This window comes from Cydia strobilella, chromosome 22, assembly GCF_947568885.1.
Source record: "Cydia strobilella chromosome 22, ilCydStro3.1, whole genome shotgun sequence".
In the NCBI taxonomy this organism is placed as follows: Eukaryota; Metazoa; Arthropoda; class Insecta; order Lepidoptera; family Tortricidae; genus Cydia; species Cydia strobilella.
Window position 1 is genome coordinate 1,478,263 of NC_086062.1, and position 19,551 is coordinate 1,497,813.

Below are 19,551 nucleotides of genomic sequence, written 5' to 3' on the forward strand. Positions count from 1 at the left end.
TGATGCCCTTATCATGGGCGGCCTCAGTCATAGCCTTTTGGCTTGCTCGCAACATTTTACCCAACTCGTTACAGGCTCCCACGAAGTTGGTGCCATTATCACAATAAAGATCATGAGGCCGGCCGCGGCGTGATATAAATCGACGGAAAGTCATGAGAAAGGCCTCAGTACTCAGACTGCTCACTACTTCCAAGTGAACAGCCTTGGTACTAAGACATACAAACAGACATAGCCAACATTTGGATAACTTGCAGCCCCTGCCTTGGCGATTTGCAATTAAGAAGGGACCTGCAAAATCCATGCCCGTTACTGTAAACGCGTAGGTCAGTGTAACTCGAGGAGGAGGCAAGTTACCCATCATGGGCTGGATTGATTTGCCTTGAATACGCACGCACACTATGCATTTTCTAAAAGTGCTACGCGCAAGATTTCTTCCCCCTATAGGCCAATATTGGTCTCTGATAATACTTAATAACAATTGAGGACCACAATGCATGTGGCTCTCATGTTCCTTTCTCAATAAAAGTTTAGTAAATGTGTGTTTTGAACACAATAATATAGGGTGTTTTTTAGAATAGTCACAAATCGCTCCTTGTATACGTCCTCCAACTCTAATCAAGTCATGCTCATCCAAGAAGGGATTGAGAGCTAAAATTTTGGACTTACGGTGCACAGGCCGACCTTGCTTGAGGCACTGTAGGTCGTCTGCGAAAGAATCCCTTTGGCTGGCCCTGATGAGAGTTCGAGTAGACTTATTTATTTCTTCAGTCGATAAAAAGCCGTGTTGACGTGCATCTATTTCTTGTCTACAGTTGAAAATAAACCTTAAAATATATCCTACCACGCGAATCATTCGGTGGAACTTGGAAAACCGATCAAAGTCGAATGACGGCTGCTTTGAGACTAAGCAAGTATAAACCTTTAATTCTGGCAGCTCGGCGCTGCTTATTTCAGTGTTAGGCCACTCATTCTCGGATTTCATCAAAAATGAAGGACCGTTGAACCACATACTAGCATTTTGTAATTGGCTCGGGCCGATGCCTCGCGAGGCAATATCTGCCGGATTCATATCCGTAGGTACATGATTCCACGAAGATTTGTCAGTCAGCTCGTGTATTTCATTCACTCTATTGTAAACGAACTGTTTGAGATTGCTTAAGTTCACATTCTTGATCCAACCTAAAACAATAGTACTATCACTCCAAAAGTATTTTTTGTCAAAATTGCATGTGAGTGACTGACATACCTTCGCGCTCAATTGAGCTCCCAGCAAAGCAGCAGCTAATTCAAGCCTAGGAATAGTCGATTTTTTTAATACCGGTGTGACCCGGGCCTTAGCACAGAGCAATTTTACTGAAACATTACCCTTCGAGTCCACACAACGTATATAAATGCATGTTGCGAATGCATTCTGGGATGCGTCCGCAAAGCAATGAAGTTGTATCGATGCCGGTGAGTCTTGCATGACAAAGCGTGGAATCCCTATGTCTGCAATTTGATTTATGTTAGATATGAAATTATTCCACTCTTTGTCAATATCGCAAGGCACCGGATCATCCCACCCGAGTCCAGAAAGCCAAAGTTTCTGCAGCAACATTTTGGGTACTATCGTGCAAGGGCTTAGCAAGCCAAGTGGATCAAATATCTTGCACGTAGCTGACAGAATATTTCTCTTTGTGGACACAGGCTCGATATCAAAATCAGCTAAGAAATTGAACTTATCTTGCGAAGGACACCAATTCAAACCGAGTACTGATGACTGGTTTTGTAAATTTGAATATTGATCGCTTACTTGCGATAAATCCTTTTCATCACATGTGGTGGAAGTGGGATCGTTCGCAAATATACTTGGCACATTTGTTCGAAATTTTCTTAGCGGGAGACAAGCTTCGGCTAACTTGTCAACCACTGCATCGCGTATGCGTTTTAATTCAGCTACATCATCACTGCCAGTAATGAGGTCATCGCAATAAAAATCATTTTTGATTACATCTGCAATCTTAGGATCTGTGCATTCCTTTGAAAGCTGAACTAGACATCTGAAGGCTAAAAAAGATGCTGATGCCGTGCCATACGTGACAGTGTTGAGTTGCAGTGTTCTCAAAGGTTGAGATTCGTTATCTCTCCATAATATCAACTGTAAATGACGTTGAGATTCGTCCAATGAGATCTGGCGATACATTTTGGCTATGTCGCCAGTAAGAACAAACTTATGTTGACGAAATCTCAGCAAAATAGACAATAGGTCATTTTGCACCACTGGGCCCACGTACTGAATGTCATTTAATGATTTACCTGATGTGGTACGTGCTGATCCATTGAATACAGTACGCAATTTGGTAGTTTCACTTTTTTCGCGCAACACAGCGTGGTGAGGGAGGTAATTGCCATTTGGTGGCCTTTCTATTTCAGTCAAGTGGCCCAGTGTTGCATATTCTTGAATAAATTCACTGTACATTTGTTTTAAAGTAGGCTGCTTTCGAAAGCGCCTCTCTAAATTGAAAAAACATCTTTTAGCTAAAGCAAATGAGTCTCCCAGGACCTCTGGGGACTCTTTCAATGGCATTGAAACTTGAAATCGACCGGAGTCTAACCGGATTGTGTTCTTTACAAACAATTCTTCACATATTTGATCATCCGTGGAACATACCTTAGTAGGTGCGGTAAACGTTTCTAACTCCCAGAACTTGGAAAGTGAATCCTTGATCTCTTGGCTAAAATTACATAATATTTTACCTTGCGGCAAAATAGGTGTGGTAGGGCACATAGGACCCGCTACCAACCAACCTAACTTTGAGTAAATTAGCGTAGGTCCATTTTTGCCTAGCGTTTTTTGATACCCAGCCTTAACAATATTCCACATTATGTCGGACCCCATTAAAATATCAACTTTGTCACTTTTATAAAACAGAGGATCCGCCAAGCGTATATTGTCAGGTAAGTTCAATTCATCTATATTCAGATCCATTTCGGGTACATCGTCAGAAACCGCTTCAATAATCATACAAGTTACGTCAACAGAATATGAATTAAATCTAGATTTAATTTTAATTGTGCAGCTATCAGAGGCACTTGATGTTATATTATTGAGCATAGTTATTCGTCTTTTCGAATTGTTACTTTTAATATTAAGTTTCCTTTTCAGGTTTTCAGTTATGAAACATCTTTGGCTACCACAATCAATCATAGCTCGGGCAAGGTGAGTATTACCATGATCATCATTGACTTCAACGATGGCGGTGCCCAGAAGAACCTCGCTATCGTCCAAGCATGTTGTAAGTGACGTCACCGAAGTGCTAGCAACAGCTGAGTTATGATTATTTGGGCCTTCGCTACTAGAACCAGGTTTGTCGCAGTTGATGTTCTTGTTTTCATGGTAAGTCTCATTTTTATTTTTATTGTTATTTTCATTATTATTTTTTCTACATAATAAACTATTATGCTTTTGATTACAGGCCCTGCAGGAGCTAAGACGACAGTTTTGTGTGAGATGGCCGGGGCGAAGGCAGTTGAGGCATAACTTCTTCTTGGTGATCTCAACTTCCCTCGCCTCAGGTGACATCTCTGCAAACATTTTACATTCAAACAATCTATGATTCTGACTACACATGATACATGATCTGTTGTTTGACGCTGATGAAAAGAAGGACTTAACCTGATTATGTTCTTTGTTGTAATTATTAAACTTGCCATATTTTGTATGATTAAACTTATCATTTTTATTTTGACTATTATTTGTCTGAGCGCTCTTGGCGCTGCCTCCTTGCACAGTCTCCAATACGTCGGCACGATTTCTTAGAAACTGATAAAAGTCTTCGAGACGTGGAGACTCCGCAAGGGTGGCTTTGTACTCTTCCCACTTAATGCTAGTCACACTGTCCAATTTTTGAACAACTATGTATATTATCAGAGTATCCCACATATCTGTGCGCTCCCCAAGCGTATTCAAGGCTCTCAAATTTTTTGAAACATGGTCTACAATAAATCTTAGCGACTTATGAGATTCTTTGTTAAGAGAGTCAAGTGTGAAAAATGATTTGAGGTGATTATTTATTAGCACGTTCTTATTATTGTACCTATTACAAAGTAGGTCCCACGCTATTTGATAATTATCGGCCGTAAACTCGATTGATTTTATTGTGACTGCAGCACCAGCCTCTAAGGAGGATCTGAGATAATGAAATTTGCTAATATTGGGAATAGTCTCATTTCCATTGATCAGCGAGTCGAACGTATCCCGAAATTCGAGCCATTTTGTGTAATTCCCATCAAAAGTGGGCAATTTTATCGTCGGGAGACGTAGCTGGCCAGAGTGACCAGCGCAATGATGATTAGAACTACTTCCAATTGAAAGCCTCCTACTGGGGCTTTCGGCTCGCTTCTCATGGCCGGAGACCATTTCCTCAGCGCTAGAAATGGCAGAGTAAAACTGATTTTCTATTTCAAATCTTTCTTGCAAACGTTTATCTAAATTTTCTTCACTGTCTTTGGATTCTATCCGCGTCTGAACCGATTCAAACTCTTGAAAGAGTTCGTTGACCTTTGTTAATCTTAACTTAATATCGCTTATATTCTTAGTGGTCAACTCTTCCTTATTAATTTGTTCATACGCGGTAAGAAATTCCTTAAATTTAGTAATCCGCGATCTAATAGTACCGCGTTTGCGAACTAACATTTTCAGTTTCACTTCGTCCATTTCCACGCTGTCCTTGCTGTCAGTGTCTGACATTTTATTTATTCACTGAATCAAAGCACCCAAATAAATAAATGAAGAGAAGGGTTAAAATGTGCAAGCAAACCAAATTCCAGCGAGGCGAAGCAAGAAGATAAGCGAGCGCGCTGTTGCGCGGACACGTGGCCCCGTAGCCGGAGTAGGTAGCCGAGCGAGCGCCGCTTCACAACCACCTGGAATGTTCGGTGCGTGGGCTAAGCGAGGTGCAATGATTGTTGCGGATGCGAGAACAGGGGAAAGCAAAATGTGCAAATAAGTTTCAAGTTTAGATATGATGAGCACAAACGAATATTTAGCGATTAAATGCACCGTGAAATAAACACGAAAATGCGTAAATGAAAACAAATCTTAAATAAATGTAAGATTGGACCATCTAAGGGTTAAGTGGGACTATTTATTGTAATTTTTAAGTATTTATCCTTAATCGGTACCTTTTTTTATGCTCGGCGCACAAATATAACACGAAATATATGTTGTAAATAAGCTACAAATATTGTACCCTTTATTCGGGTTGTTAATTGTCACGTTGCAATATTAATCACAACTGACTAAATGCCTAAACGAATCTATGCCTAAACTGCGCCCTAAATGTCTGACGGAGGCAATAAAGATTCAATAAATCGTACTAATTGCTATAACAGTACGTATTTACGTAGGTAGGCAACTACAAACTAAATTTAAGTAGTCAAACTTGAACAAAGAAACGTTATTTCTTATAATAAACGTTAAGTATATCTTTATACTTAAATAACAAGTTATTTGGAAACTTGAAAACAACTCGGCGTTGATGAATTTAAAGCAAATTATTCTTATTGAATCTATGCTATATTTTATGTTTGCAATCCCGGTTAGGTAGATTTCTCTGTACCTACCGGCGACTGAACTAAACTGTAAGTTAACTATTTGTTTTACTTACGATTTGGTAGTGCAAATTTGGATCACACTAACCCTATTATACCTATCCACAAACTCACGACACTATTCACAACAAATCGAAAGGGGGTGCAAGGGAATCAAAACGGGGGTTTACACGGAACGGGTTACTTCCTTTGCGAATGGTCTTCCAGAGCGATGGCTGTCCGAGAGACTTCGAGAAAGATCCGCCGCTTGACCTTGGACCGGTGATCGCCTCGCCCGACGAGTGCGTGATAGTGCAGGCACTTGGATGGCTTCTTATTCTTTCCTGTGGACTTCACTGGCCATTTCTTGCAGGCAGTGTCCTGTGCTGGTCGCCAACTTGTGCAGGATTGGGGCTTCGGCAGCAAACAAACAACCCTGTACACAGTAAATGTTATGTATTAATATAAATGTAAAAAATACAGGCGCTTGATGCGCGGACGCGACATGATGTCATGCCGGTCGTTCGTAGAGAGAGTGAGTGGGAGACGGCGGCCGCGCCGCTCCGGCGCCGCTGCCCGCCGCCCGCGCCCGCTGCCCGGAATCGTCCTCCGTCCTCACGCAGTGGTGGCGTGAACAATACTTGAGCTGCCGCAGCCCGCGATACCTTCATACTCGTGCGCGCCCCGGCCGCGGCCGCCGCGGGCCCGGCGCGGGTTGCTCAACGACACCGAGGAGTAACGAGTGAGGCCCCAGTACCTGCTCAAGCTATACAGCCCTTGATACTTGAGCTGCCGCAGCCCGCGATACCTTCATACTCGTGCGCGCCCCGGCCGCGGCCGCCGCGGGCCCGGCGCGGGTTGCTCAACGACACCGAGGAGTAACGAGTGAGGCCCCAGTACCTGCTCAAGCTATACAGCCCTTGATACTTGAGCTGCCGCAGCCCGCGATACCTTCATACTCGTGCGCGCCCCGGCCGCGGCCGCCGCGGGCCCGGCGCGGGTTGCTCAACGACACCGAGGAGTAACGAGTGAGGCCCCAGTACCTGCTCAAGCTATACAGCCCTTGATACTTGAGCTGCCGCAGCCCGCGATACCTTCATACTCGTGCGCGCCCCGGCCGCGGCCGCCGCGGGCCCGGCGCGGGTTGCTCAACGACACCGAGGAGTAACGAGTGAGGCCCCAGTACCTGCTCAAGCTATACAGCCCTTGATACTTGAGCTGCCGCAGCCCGCGATACCTTCATACTCGTGCGCGCCCCGGCCGCGGCCGCCGCGGGCCCGGCGCGGGTTGGTCAACGACACCGAGGAGTAACGAGTGAGGCCCCAGTACCTGCTCAAGCTATACAGCCCTTGATACTTGAGCTGCCGCAGCCCGCGATACCTTCATACTCGTGCGCGCCCCGGCCGCGGCCGCCGCGGGCCCGGCGCGGGTTGCTCAACGACACCGAGGAGTAACGAGTGAGGCCCCAGTACCTGCTCAAGCTAAATTACATAAAAACTGCGTTTCGAAACTATAGTTTGGAACTAAAAAGTAAAAAGCACTAGTTCGAGAAATTGAGCTTCTCGCACGCTACGCAGCCACAAAAAGTACCACTTTTTGAGCAACTGTATTAAAAATATATTTTATCGCGTTGTACGGCATAGCCATTTCTTATTCTTATACACTTGTTGTTGTCAATAATGACATTGTCAAGTACTGCCATAGACAGTAGACAAGATGGCGCTGGTCGCTGCTGCAAAGGCTGCGTTCAGCTTATGGTTGGGCCGTGTCGTACGGCTGCGATCGATTCGCAAAATGGTCCCGCCGGAACATCAGCGCTGACCTTCGGGTCAGCATTATGCTGAGGCGAGACCATTTCGTGGTAAACTTCAACTCCTACCTATTTTATAAGTTCCTATAGCTTTAGTTATACTTTTGTATGTAATTTTAGTTTTAAGTTTATCACGAATAAAACATTTGATTGATTGATAGTCAATGGATCCCCTGTAGGCCGAGCAATGATTGGCGCGACAGTACCTCGCCGCGAGATAGACTACCCTGTATGAATTAAAGAGGGACGGGTAGTCTATGTCGCGGCGAGGTACTCACGCGCCAATCATGTGCTAGCCCGGCTGAGGTTGCCGCATCGACAAACGCCAGAAGAATAGAAAAAAGTACCGGGATGACACATGCTCCTACGAGTCGCGTGACTATTTCCATACATTCTTTAAGTTTGAATTGGCGTTTTCTTTCATCTTGGATAAGCACCCAGTTCGGTGCCGTTCTGTCAGCTACAATCTACATTGCGCCCAATATAATCCAAGTTTTAACCTATTCCGTTACTGATCTCACCGAAATACTGTTAAATATCAAATGATATGCGGTCGCCTATCATAACGTTCTTGATTGCGATATATTTATTCTGGGAGGATTGTTCAAGTTATATGTTATATTTTTATCATGTCATGCTGTGTGTTGTTTGTTATGTGTTGTATTAAAAACGCTGGGATGTATCTGATTGAAATTATAACTAATGAAATAATCCACGACACCACAATTTTTACGTGGTTCAAAGGCCTAAATTATAAAGTATTACGGCATGTCAATCTTAATTTCAGATCGAGAGGTCGGCAATCGCCACCTGGAGGTCCCGGGGGTGCTCCGCCCTCAGAGAACGACTACCAAGTGATCAAACTCATCTCCAACGGGGCTTACGGCGCTGTCTACCTCGTCAAACACAAGCAGACTCGAACGAGGTATGTATACATATGTATAGTTGTATATACATACTTCTTTCTTCTTTGTATTTTTGTATTAGCATAAGTTTAATTGTCAATAATTAATGTAATTTATATTTGTTATAATAAAGAACCTAAGAGATGTAATAGAGTAAATAGGTTTACTTCTTTCAACTATTGATTAGTGGAAATATTGTTGTTTTACAATTTCGTGATTGGTCTCTCAGTATAACTCGTTCAATATGACCTACTAATTAACCTTGTGGAAAAGCTACTTATTTTTTTAAATATTAGTATGGTAACAGTTTTGAATGATTCACGGTTAGTTTTACTAGACATATGTTGACCGGGATATAGACCGTGATTACCTTTTGTATTGTTTTTATATTTCTATCCCGATATTTTCCAAAGAGCTCAGAACGCCATCCTTCGTGTGAATGCCAACGCTCCCTGGTTCACTCGAAACGATGAAGTGCACGAATATCTCAACATGACCACCGTAAGGGAAGAGATCAAAATATTCACTATGAATTATATTGAGCGCCTGGCAAGGCATCCAAATCCACTGGCTTCAAAATTACTGGACAAGACTGAAACAGTACAAAGACTCAAAAGGAAGCACATCGTGCAAATTGAAAACAGTGGTTAAGCGGGACGATGATGGTCTCCAATACCCAAAAAATATATTTAATACAGCAAAACTGACCCGGCACCGACGCGCGCGGCGTTACCGACTGATGGCAGTTCAAACCAGAACAAAAAAAAATCCCGGTCAACATGTGTCTAGTGAATATAAGTATGGTCAAAGATAGATATAACTCCGTAATAGATGGATACAGTCTAAGAAAAAAACGTGCCTCGAAAATCACGAAAATTTGATTCTCGATCAGATGGCGCCACTAGTTTTGGCCTACACTCGTATAGAGGGCGTTGACTGTTTCGTTTGTTATTTATAATTTTAACGCATACCAGTGAAAGAACATAGGTCAAAATCATATAAAAATAATTAATGCAAATAAAAAAACCATTTATCCATATTTAAATACATTTTATCGTATTTTTATAAATATTTATTTTTAGTTTTAAAGTGTGTCGACAGATGGCAGTGAATTTACTGGGGTTACAAAATTTACTATGACAGTACCGCTCTAGTATAAGTTACTCTATGGTATGGTATTGGAAATATGTACAGCCTGTAGAAATTATAAAATGAAAGTGGACAAGTAGAACTTGTACCTTACAAATTAAACCCATCATTTAAAAATTCACTCCCTTTTCCTATATCTATAAAATCATAACAATATCGGTCGGCAATTGATTAAAAAACTACTTTGAAACGATGCCAACGACTTGTTGATTTTTGTTAGCCAAATTTACATTTCGTTTTACAAGTGGAATAGAAATAATCGCACTTAAACTATCGTGAGACATATTTCAAAATATTTATCAGTACGGTTTTTACTCACTATTATTTTTAGTCGCTTTTGGCGACATGTTTCGGATTCTTTGGGAATCCATCCTCAGGCACGAGTGTCCGCGGCGGTTGTACACGACGCACGACGTGCACGACGTACAACCGCCGCGGACACTCGTGCCTGAGGATGGATTCCCAAAGAATCCGAAACATGTCGCCAAAAGCGACTAAAAATAATAGTGAGTAAAAACCGTACTGATAAATATTTTGGAATAGAAATACACTATACTTTAGGACTATTGGCTCATTACTTTGCTATAATTTTATAATTTTATTATTTAATGTAATGTCCCAATGTAATGTGATATGATCCTAAGTTGGTCGAAATAAATGATTTTATTATTATTTATTATTATTACTGCATTATGATGCAGTTACATTTTTTAGGGTTCCGTACCCAAAGGTTAAAAACGGGACCATTACTAAGACTCCGCTGTCCGTCTGTCGCCAGGCTGTATCTCATGAACCGTGACAGCTTAGACAGTTGATATTTTCACAGATGATGTATTTCTATCTATATAACAACAATTACTAAAAAGTACGGAACCCTCGGTGGGCGAGTCCGACACGCACTTGTCCGGTATTTTGTTTAGTATTATAATTTGATTTATTTCAGGTACGCGATGAAGAAAATTAGTAAAAACAACTTAATACTTCGGAATCAAGTCGAGCAGGCGTTCGCGGAGAGAGACATCCTCAGTTTTGCCGACAACCCATTTGTGGTAAGGAATTGCAAAGAACTGTCTCATTTCCAACATAAACAGAGAGAATCATACTGTCTTAGTCTTACACTAGTTTTAGCACCCAAAAGATAAGGATGAGTATAGGTTTTTTGTTCTCATTTACTGATAATTTGGTTTGACCAACCAGTTTTTTATAAAGTACTAATAGGATAAAGCTAATGCATTTATTTGCTTGCTAGAACACCACGATAAGGTGCATAAGAAATACAGATATGTATTTCAAAGTTGGGGCACAACGGATGCTTAATTTTTAGGGTTCCGTACCCAAAGGGTAAAAACGGGACCCTATTACTAAGACTACTGTCCGTCTGTCTGTCTGTCTGTCCGACTGTCTGTCACCAGGCTGTATCTCATGAACCGTGATAGCTAGACAGTTGAAATTTTCACAGATGATGTATTTCTGTTGCCGCTATAACAACAAATACTAAAAAGTACGAAACCCTCGGTGGGCGAGTCCGACTCCCACTTGTCTGGTTTTTTACTAAGTTACTTTTCCTTTTCGTACAGGTAACGATGTACTGCTCCTTCGAAACCAAACGCCACCTCTGTCTTATCCTCGAGTTTGTCGAAGGCGGTGACTGCGCCACCCTACTCCGCGCCGGCCCTTTACCACCCGACATGGCGAGACATTACTTCGCTGAAGCTGTGCTTGCTGTAGAGTATCTTCACTCTTATGGTGTTGTACACAGAGACTTGAAGCCTGACAAGTAAGTATACAAAATGCTTGCGCTCGATATTGTTTTAATGTACCATACCGTTCCCACATCACGCCATTTTTAAACAACAATAAACTATTGAATATGTCGGCCAGGCGAACGTTTCACTTTTCTTCGTTAATTTTTGCAGTTATGCATACCAAGCAACCAGTACATTTATTTAAGAAGTTATAATGCTCTAAGCGTTAAGTGCGGGGCGCTCAACGGCTTGTTGGCCCAAAACACAGTACGTTTGCCTTTCGTGGCAGCTTCCCATACGCCGCCACGAAGTGTTGGAATAATGTTCCACCACCTATTAGGAATTGTACGTCGATAGCTACTTTTAAAATTAAAAAGTATTTACTTGGTCTTCAAACTGTATTTAGGTAGTTATTAAGTTTGCTTTACGTTTACAAACACGTACTTTTAATGTCTAATTGTTCAAAGCACATACTATGTAGTTACTGTTTTTTTTTTGTCTGATTATATTTTAAACTCACCTTCTCCTACATGTTAGTAGTTTTTCTTTGTTTTATTTTATTGTGTTTTTTCTTTCTGATTGCCCTGAAAACCAGCGCCATAATAAGTATCTTAGTCATCGGCAAATGCTGAGTGGCATCCATTTTTGTGTTGTAGAATGTATTAGAATAAGATGTATTTGTAGGTTAAGTTTTATTTTGACACCAAATAAACTATTTATATTCTATTGTAAGTATCATGTGGCATAGAAGGCTGCGCCACACTACTCCGCGTCGGTCCTTTACCACCCGAGATCCGACATGGCAAGACATTACTTCGCTGAAGTTGTGTTAGCTGTCGAGTATCTACATTCATATGGCGTTGTACACAGAGACTTGAGGCCTGGTAACTAAGTGACGTTTAGTTGTCTAGGTACAAGCAAAGATAGATATATCTCCGTAATAGATGGATACAGTCTAAGGAAAAAACGTGCCTCGAAAATCAAGAAAATTTGATTCTCGTTCAGAGGGCGCTACTAGTTGGCCTACAGTCGTATAGATGGCGTTGACGGTTTCGTTTGTTATTTAACAATTTTAACGCATATCAGTGAAAGAACATGAGTCAAAATCATAAAAATAATTAATGCAAATAAAAAAAATCATTTATCTATATTTAAATACATTCTATCGTATTTTTATAAATCTTCATTTTTAGTTTTAAAGTGTGTCGACAGATGGCAGTGAATTTACTGGGGTTACAAAATTTACTATGACAGTAACGCTCTAGTATCAGTTACTATATGGTACAAGGCTGCGCCACCCTAGTCCTCGCCGGACCGCTCCCACCCGACGTGGCTATGTCAGTCAAAATGTTAAATCCATACTAATTAAAATGTTCTTGTTTCAGTTTATTGATCACTGCCACCGGACACATAAAGCTGACCGACTTTGGTCTTAGCAAGATGGGTCTCATGTCTTGTGAGTATCTTGTTCATTCTTATTTTTCAGTGTATTTCCATATATTTAATAATTTAATCTTTCGCCAAAAACGTCAACTGACGCGCGCGGCTACAGCCTAATATCAACCTTCGTGCATTGCGATAAGGCTCACGATGACGCGCCGCGCACTATCCTCCCGAGACACAGAAACAGTTGTTGTTTTTGAATTTGGAACCATTAGATTCCCAATAAAAATTCAAAATAGATTGTGGAACATGTACTTAAATCAGCACGCGGGGTTTAAGGAGGCTATAGCCGTGGCGATCAAAATCGTGAGACTAAGGGCCAGTTGCACCAACCACAGTTAACATACACAGCAGATCAACGTTATGCAGCAGACATCTATGAAACTTCCCATACAATGAAATTTAGCGAACGCTTTAACGGTGACAGACGGTTTGGTGCAACTGGCCCTAATTGGGGTTTTTTGATTTTATCAGCCATTTTGACATCATTACTTATTTACAGTGGCCACGAACCTGTATGAAGAGTACGCAGACAGGGAAGCGCGTCAGTTTTCTGACAAGCAAGTTTGTGGGACCCCAGAGTATATCGCCCCTGAGGTCATACTCAGACAGGTTAGCATAACACTTATGTACGCACTTGAGGAGTGTCTTTTCAAAATGGCTTATTTCTCTATGAACACCATACAAAAAGGAGCCCTTTTGAAAATACACTTACTTTTTAGGGTTCCGTACCCAAAGGGTAAAAACGGGACCCTATTACTAAGACTCCGCTGTCCGTCTGTCCGTCTGGCCGTCTGTCAGTCTGTTCGTCTGTCCGTCTGTCTGTCACCAGGCTGTATCTCATGAACCGTGATAGCTAGGCAGTTGAAATTTTCACAGATGATGTATTTCTGTTGCCGCTATAACAACAAATACTAAAAAGTACGAAACCCTTGGTGCGCGAGTCCGACTCGCACTTGGCCGGCTTTTTATACTTGTTTAGAAGCAAAATGTTACAATAACTGGGGAAATTGGATTTAAGAATATAGATTTTTTGTTATCTGTCCTCAGGGCTACGGTAAGCCAGTGGACTGGTGGTCAATGGGCATCATTCTGTACGAGTTCTTAGTCGGTTGTGTGCCTTTCTTCGGAGACACGCCTGAAGAATTGTTTGCTCACACTGTTAATGGTAAGTTGGTTATTTATATTCTCAATCGCATTTTATCATTTAATAATACCTTGAATTTACGGCCATTTTTGATTTTTCATTCTCCACTGTAAACTTTTTGACCGACAAGGTTGACGTGTTAGTTAAGTACTCATCCTGTGAGCTGTAGACCTCGCGAGGCTGTCTTCTTAAAACTGAATAAAAGTGTGGCTTCGCCCTTTTGATATATTTTTTCGACTGATCAATAAATCCATACATTTATTGAACTTGATCACAAAATATTTGTTTTTGTCTAATTTGAAACGGGAGACGCTTCGCTTGAGCTTCGCGTGAATTAATTTAATTGATTGTTAACAGATGACATCGAGTGGCCATCAGAAGACGACTTCCCTATAGCGGTGGAGGCGAGAGCTATTATCACTGAGTTACTCGCGCGGAACCCGAGGGACCGACTTGGAACCGGAGGGACACATCAAGTCAAGGTTGGTTGATGATGATGATGAACCTCACACTTCCCTATAGCGGTGGAGGCGAGAGCTATTATCACTGAGTTACTCGCGCCGAACCCGAGGGACCGACTTGGAACCGGCGGGACGCATCAAGTCAAGGTTGGTTGATGATGATGATGATCCTCACACTTCCCTATAGCGGTGGAGGCGAGAGCTATTATTACTGAGTTATTCGCGCGGAACCCGAGGGACCGACTTGGAACCGGCGGGACGCATCAACTCAAGGTAACTGAAAATTTGCGCTTTTTGACTTTTTGAAGCGCGCCAAGCAATAGGGAGCGTGCTTGGACTGTTCAAGGAACCCCCTGTTTTAGTGCGAAGTATAAATCTCAAATTTAAGGCTCCGATTTAGGCAACTGGAAGACCCTTCCACGCGGCAAGAAAAGTGCGTGAACTAGAGGGGGAAGCACCTCCTTATAGGCAATCTTCGTGTCAAGTTTAAGACTTAAATTGGGGCCCTATGGTGACAGACTCTCGCACAGTCCCTATCCAGGTTTACGCCAGATTTTTACAAAAACTTTGTCTTTACTCTGGTAAAGATATAAATATTTTAGTAATAGGGAATATTACGCGAAACTGCGCAGGGGGCGCCACTACCACAATCTGAGGTTCTATCGCAAAACAAGAAAATTTAAATTTCGCTATCTAACATCTCTGTCACTCGCGCGAGTCATCTCTGTCACTGCATATTCGAGCGATAAAGAGGCAGATAGCGAAATTTCGAATTCGCGTTTCCCGGTAGGTTCTCTGTATACAAACCGCCTTGGTGCATCAATGTCATATTTTATTATATACCTAGTCGGCTCATAAGTTCTGTCACTGGCCTTTAAAATTTAAATTTGGAACTCCTAAAACAAAAACCGTTCTGCATTTGAATTTCGAATCTTTATTAAATATTTGAGTAGTATAATTTTGCAATTTCTGTTTTCTTCAACATGGAGTGGACGCTTAAAGATAGCCGTACCGCAATAATTGCACTATATCGTTGTGGTCACTCGCAGACTAAAATTTTTAAGCTACTTGAAAATTTAAAATTCTCTAAGATTTGTGTATCGTACCATAGAAAGATACAGTGAGGTCTCTAGTTTAAATGACAAGAAAAGAAGCGGTCGTCCGCGTACAGCTAGGACTCCAGCGGTTGTACAAGCAATTAGGGCACGCATTGCCAGAAATCCCGCTAGGAAACAAAAAGTTATGGCCCTCCAGATGGGTTTGAGCAAAAACACGGTGAAAAGAGTGCTTAATCAAGACCTGAGACTTCGTGCTTATAAACGAAAAACTGGCCATCTTCTCAATGGCCGGCTTAAAGCTTTAAGGCTTAAAAGATCTAAAGCTTTATTGAAGAAGTACGCTAAAAATAAGCACCGTGTATACTGTTTTCGGACGAGAAAATTTTTGACATAGAAGAAAACTGTAATAAACAAAATGATAGAGTGTACGCTCGCAATAGTAAAGAAGCGTCTAATAGCATTCCCCGTATTCAAAGAGGTCATCACCCTTCATCTGTGATGGTTTGGCTGGGAGTTTCTTATGCGGGCGTCACTAGTATGCATTTTTGTGAGAAAGGAGTAAAAACTAGTGCCAAAGTGTACCAAGACACGGTGTTGACTAATATTGTGAAACCACTATCCCATACGATGTTTCTAAACCAGCATTGGGTTTTCCAGCAGGACTCTGCTCCAGCCCATAAAGCAAAGTCTACACAAGCCTGGCTCGCCTCCAATAAAATCGACTTTATACGGCATGAAGATTGGCCCTCCTCTAGCCCAGATCTTAATCCTTTAGACTATAAAATATGGCAGTATTTAGAGGAAAAGGTGTGCTCAAAACCTCATGCAAATCTAGACTCGCTGAAAAAATCTCTTGCTACGGCAGTGGCCAATATCGACATGAAAGTGGTGCGTGAATCCATTGACGACTGGCCACGAAGACTTCAAGCCTGTGTAGATAATTATGGCGGTCATTTTGAATAAATGTTATACATTTAGATTCTCTAGTTTATAAGCTTTCAAACGCTATGCAAATTATACGGAATAAACTTAAACTTTTGATTTTATTTGATACTATGTATATGACAGAACTTATGAGCCGACTAGGTATACTGATTTAAACTAACGTGATTTTCACTCATAATTTAAAACTAACACGGGACTTAATTGCGTACAAACTTACGTTTATTTATGGCCTGACGTTTCGAATGTGACGTTACGTTCGTGGTCACACTCGGAAAACTTGTCAAAAAACTGTTAAAGGCACAGTTACTCTATGGTTTACTAAACGGGCTAGTGCTGCACTCTGGTGGCAGAACATTGCAGTAATACCCCCTATTGTAGTAGTGGTAATTGTAGTAAACAGTATTGCCTTTAAAGGGGATTTCTTCTAGCTAATCTAATAAATTATAATGTTTGTATTTGAACAGGAACACGTGTACTTCTATGGTCTGGACTGGAACAATCTTCTGCGGCGGAAAGCAGAGTTTATTCCTCAGCTGGAGAACGATGAAGACACTAGCTATTTTGACAGTAAGTTAGGATTTGCACTTTCGTACTATGTGACAGAAATTTTAATAATAGTAATAAGTACTACTACATTTTTTCTTATTTCAGTACTTGGAGGATATAACCAACAGAGACGCCTTGTCTGTAATTTGCTGTATAATAAAGTCTGGCAATTTTTGAGGGGGAGGGGAACGTCAAATGTATACGTAACGTCAAAATAGCCATGTCAGATAAATGTCAGTCCATACATTGTGTATGACCATTGGCCGAATATTTTCGACAGAGGGGAACACCTGTTAATGGCTACTCCGTTTGGTTATATCCTCCAAGTTTCAGTGTGATTATTTGATTAATAAGCGTGACGAAAACAGTATGGATATGTTGGTCGTATTTGCCTACGTGACAGCATGATAATGACAGTGTCCTCTTTCAATCGCGTAGTGGTAAAAAGAGACACTTATTTCATCACGTCGACATAACCGTCCGTAATATGCCTGCAGTTTTATAAATGCTTTTCCAATGTTTATACTGGTGTATGATTAAATGTTTACGTGTGTGACAATCTGTGTGTTATGCAGCCCGCCTCGACCGCTACAACCACAGCGAGGCGGACACGGACGAGGCAGCGGAAGTGACAGCGGAGGCGGGCGAGGAGGCGGGTCTGTTTGCCGCCTTTTCTTCAACCTCGCCGCAATGGCGGCGCCACACTTCGGCAGTATCACATGATTCTAGGGTGAGTAGTGTTTATATATCTGCTACAGCAGGCGGATACAGACGGGGCAGCGGAGGCGGGACTCTTTGCCGTCTTTTCTTCAACCTCGCCACAATGGCGGCGGCATTCGTCGGCAGTATCGCATGATATTGATGATTGGCGAGGAATATCGGTACGAGTCTTTGGGGTTCTTATGTTTTGCACATTTTTTTGACTCGACTCCCTTCTCAATCTATTTGAGTAGAGATTTATCTAGATACTTTACTCCATAACTTATAATTTGACATTAATTTAACAAACTTGAATTTTTAATAAAAAATTTATAACTGAATTTTTGAAGATATTTTTACTGACCCGATAATAAGAAATTTGCTGTAACAAAACAGTTTATTTTAATGTTGGCCATTATTAACGGATTTCGAAGGCATAGAGGGTATGATATGTGTGTAGATGAACCTATTTACGGTTTACACACACGTGACGTTTATGGTTATGGGCCCTGTATTGTTCTACAGAGCACGGACAGCTGGCCGGGCACTCCCGACAGCGCCGGGCCCCCGAGCACACCCACCGCCCCGCTGCATCACCACCCGAGGTGTCCGGTAAGTTTATTTGTTTATTTTTAACCAACTTACATTTACAGCAGGTTGCCAAACGTGAAAGTTATAGGTCACAGTACAAAAAATATAAAATTATTAATAACATATTTAAAAATAACATTTTGTTAAATTATTTGATAAACACATTACAAATTTATAGTTAGGTGTCAATTTTAATTTTAATATAAGTTAATACATCCCTTCACATTCAATCTTTATTGTAAAGTAATACTTGTTTTGTTTGAACGTCGAACGATAGCGAATTAAAAAAAAAACAACTTTTTCGAACTCGAAATGATTTAAATTTCATCGAACTTAATGAGTACTATAGGACTGAGAGACTCAGGAGTAGAATAATTATTTATGGGGGCATTATAAACAAAGGTACAAATAACCTATAGAGTACAAATAATTAGCAAAATATCGTTGAATGTAAAACATAACAAAAAAAAAAAAAGTTTGTGCGAGTGATCTTTACGCGCGATTGAAGTAAAACTTCTTTGACGTTTATCGCTATGTTGGCACTTTGACGTGTGTTACGTCCGTCAGAAAAAAAAACCGAGACCCTCTAGTCGCGCCTAAAGAAGTTTTACAAAAAAAAAAATGTCTTATTTAGTCCCTACGATTTCCATTTTACCGGGCCGGGCGACGAGAAGCCGACAGCGCGTTACCTAACGGGCCGAACTGGGTCGGATGCTCAGGCACCCGGACGTCAGATGTCCATCGTAAAGTTCCTGCGTAATGTTTTGACATCGTCATATTAAACCAAGTCGACTCAGGGAACGAGACAATGATTTTCACGATTCACGATATGCCTAGGAATTTCGTGATCTGCCTGACTACGATCGGCCACCGGCATCCATATCTATAGAAACAATCGTTTTCGCAGATGATAATCCCCGGCGGTTCAGCGTCGACGGCGGAGTCGTCGCAGACGGACTCGGACGACGTGTCGCCGGCCGCGCGGCGCCGCCCCGCGCTGCGCCCGCACCCCCACCCCCACCCCCACCCCCACACCCACACCCACACCCACACCCACACCCACACCCACACCCACCCCGCGCAGCCCTCCCGCGCGTGAGTACTGACTAGTGACTACACTACAACATGTCTAGCCTGCCAACACAATGAGGGCTATCGTTTTTTTGCTCACCAGTTGTCGCCTCTGTTGATGGTAGTCCAAAAGACTAAAGAACAGCTGACAGTCATTGAAGTGACAAGTGACATTTGACATTTTGAACTATGGAAAAGACCACCATCTACACTAGCGCCCCTAGCGGCGAATTCATACGCGTTAGCCCTCATTAGCTCCATGCATGATTTTTTTTTTAATTTTTGTAATCATAATTTATATCGTTTGAACACCGGAAAAAATAATTTTGTAAACAATTACATTATTTTATCAATTTTCGAGACTTCAATCATTGAAAACTATTTTCTTCCTCTCCAACTTTTAGAAATCG

General features: G+C 41.7%; 1 protein-coding gene and 1 long non-coding RNA gene across 2 annotated transcripts in view; one reads left to right on the forward strand and one right to left on the reverse strand.

The window, feature by feature from the left end:
* The window catches only part of LOC134751553 (uncharacterized), a 238,986-nt gene that overhangs the window by 107,205 nt on the left and 112,230 nt on the right, over positions 1–19,551 (reverse strand). The gene's annotated exons all lie outside the window — the stretch shown is intronic.
* The window catches only part of LOC134751552 (microtubule-associated serine/threonine-protein kinase 3), a 108,486-nt gene that overhangs the window by 61,732 nt on the left and 27,203 nt on the right, over positions 1–19,551 (forward strand). The window contains exons 13-23 of the mRNA XM_063687009.1: positions 8,169–8,306; positions 10,379–10,484; positions 11,013–11,212; positions 12,566–12,636; positions 13,126–13,235; positions 13,674–13,791; positions 14,128–14,252; positions 16,699–16,801; positions 17,356–17,510; positions 18,005–18,091; positions 18,978–19,165. Of these exons, the coding sequence (XP_063543079.1) occupies positions 8,169–8,306; positions 10,379–10,484; positions 11,013–11,212; positions 12,566–12,636; positions 13,126–13,235; positions 13,674–13,791; positions 14,128–14,252; positions 16,699–16,801; positions 17,356–17,510; positions 18,005–18,091; positions 18,978–19,165 (1,401 nt within the window). The remainder of the gene's footprint in view (positions 1–8,168; positions 8,307–10,378; positions 10,485–11,012; positions 11,213–12,565; positions 12,637–13,125; positions 13,236–13,673; positions 13,792–14,127; positions 14,253–16,698; positions 16,802–17,355; positions 17,511–18,004; positions 18,092–18,977; positions 19,166–19,551) is intronic.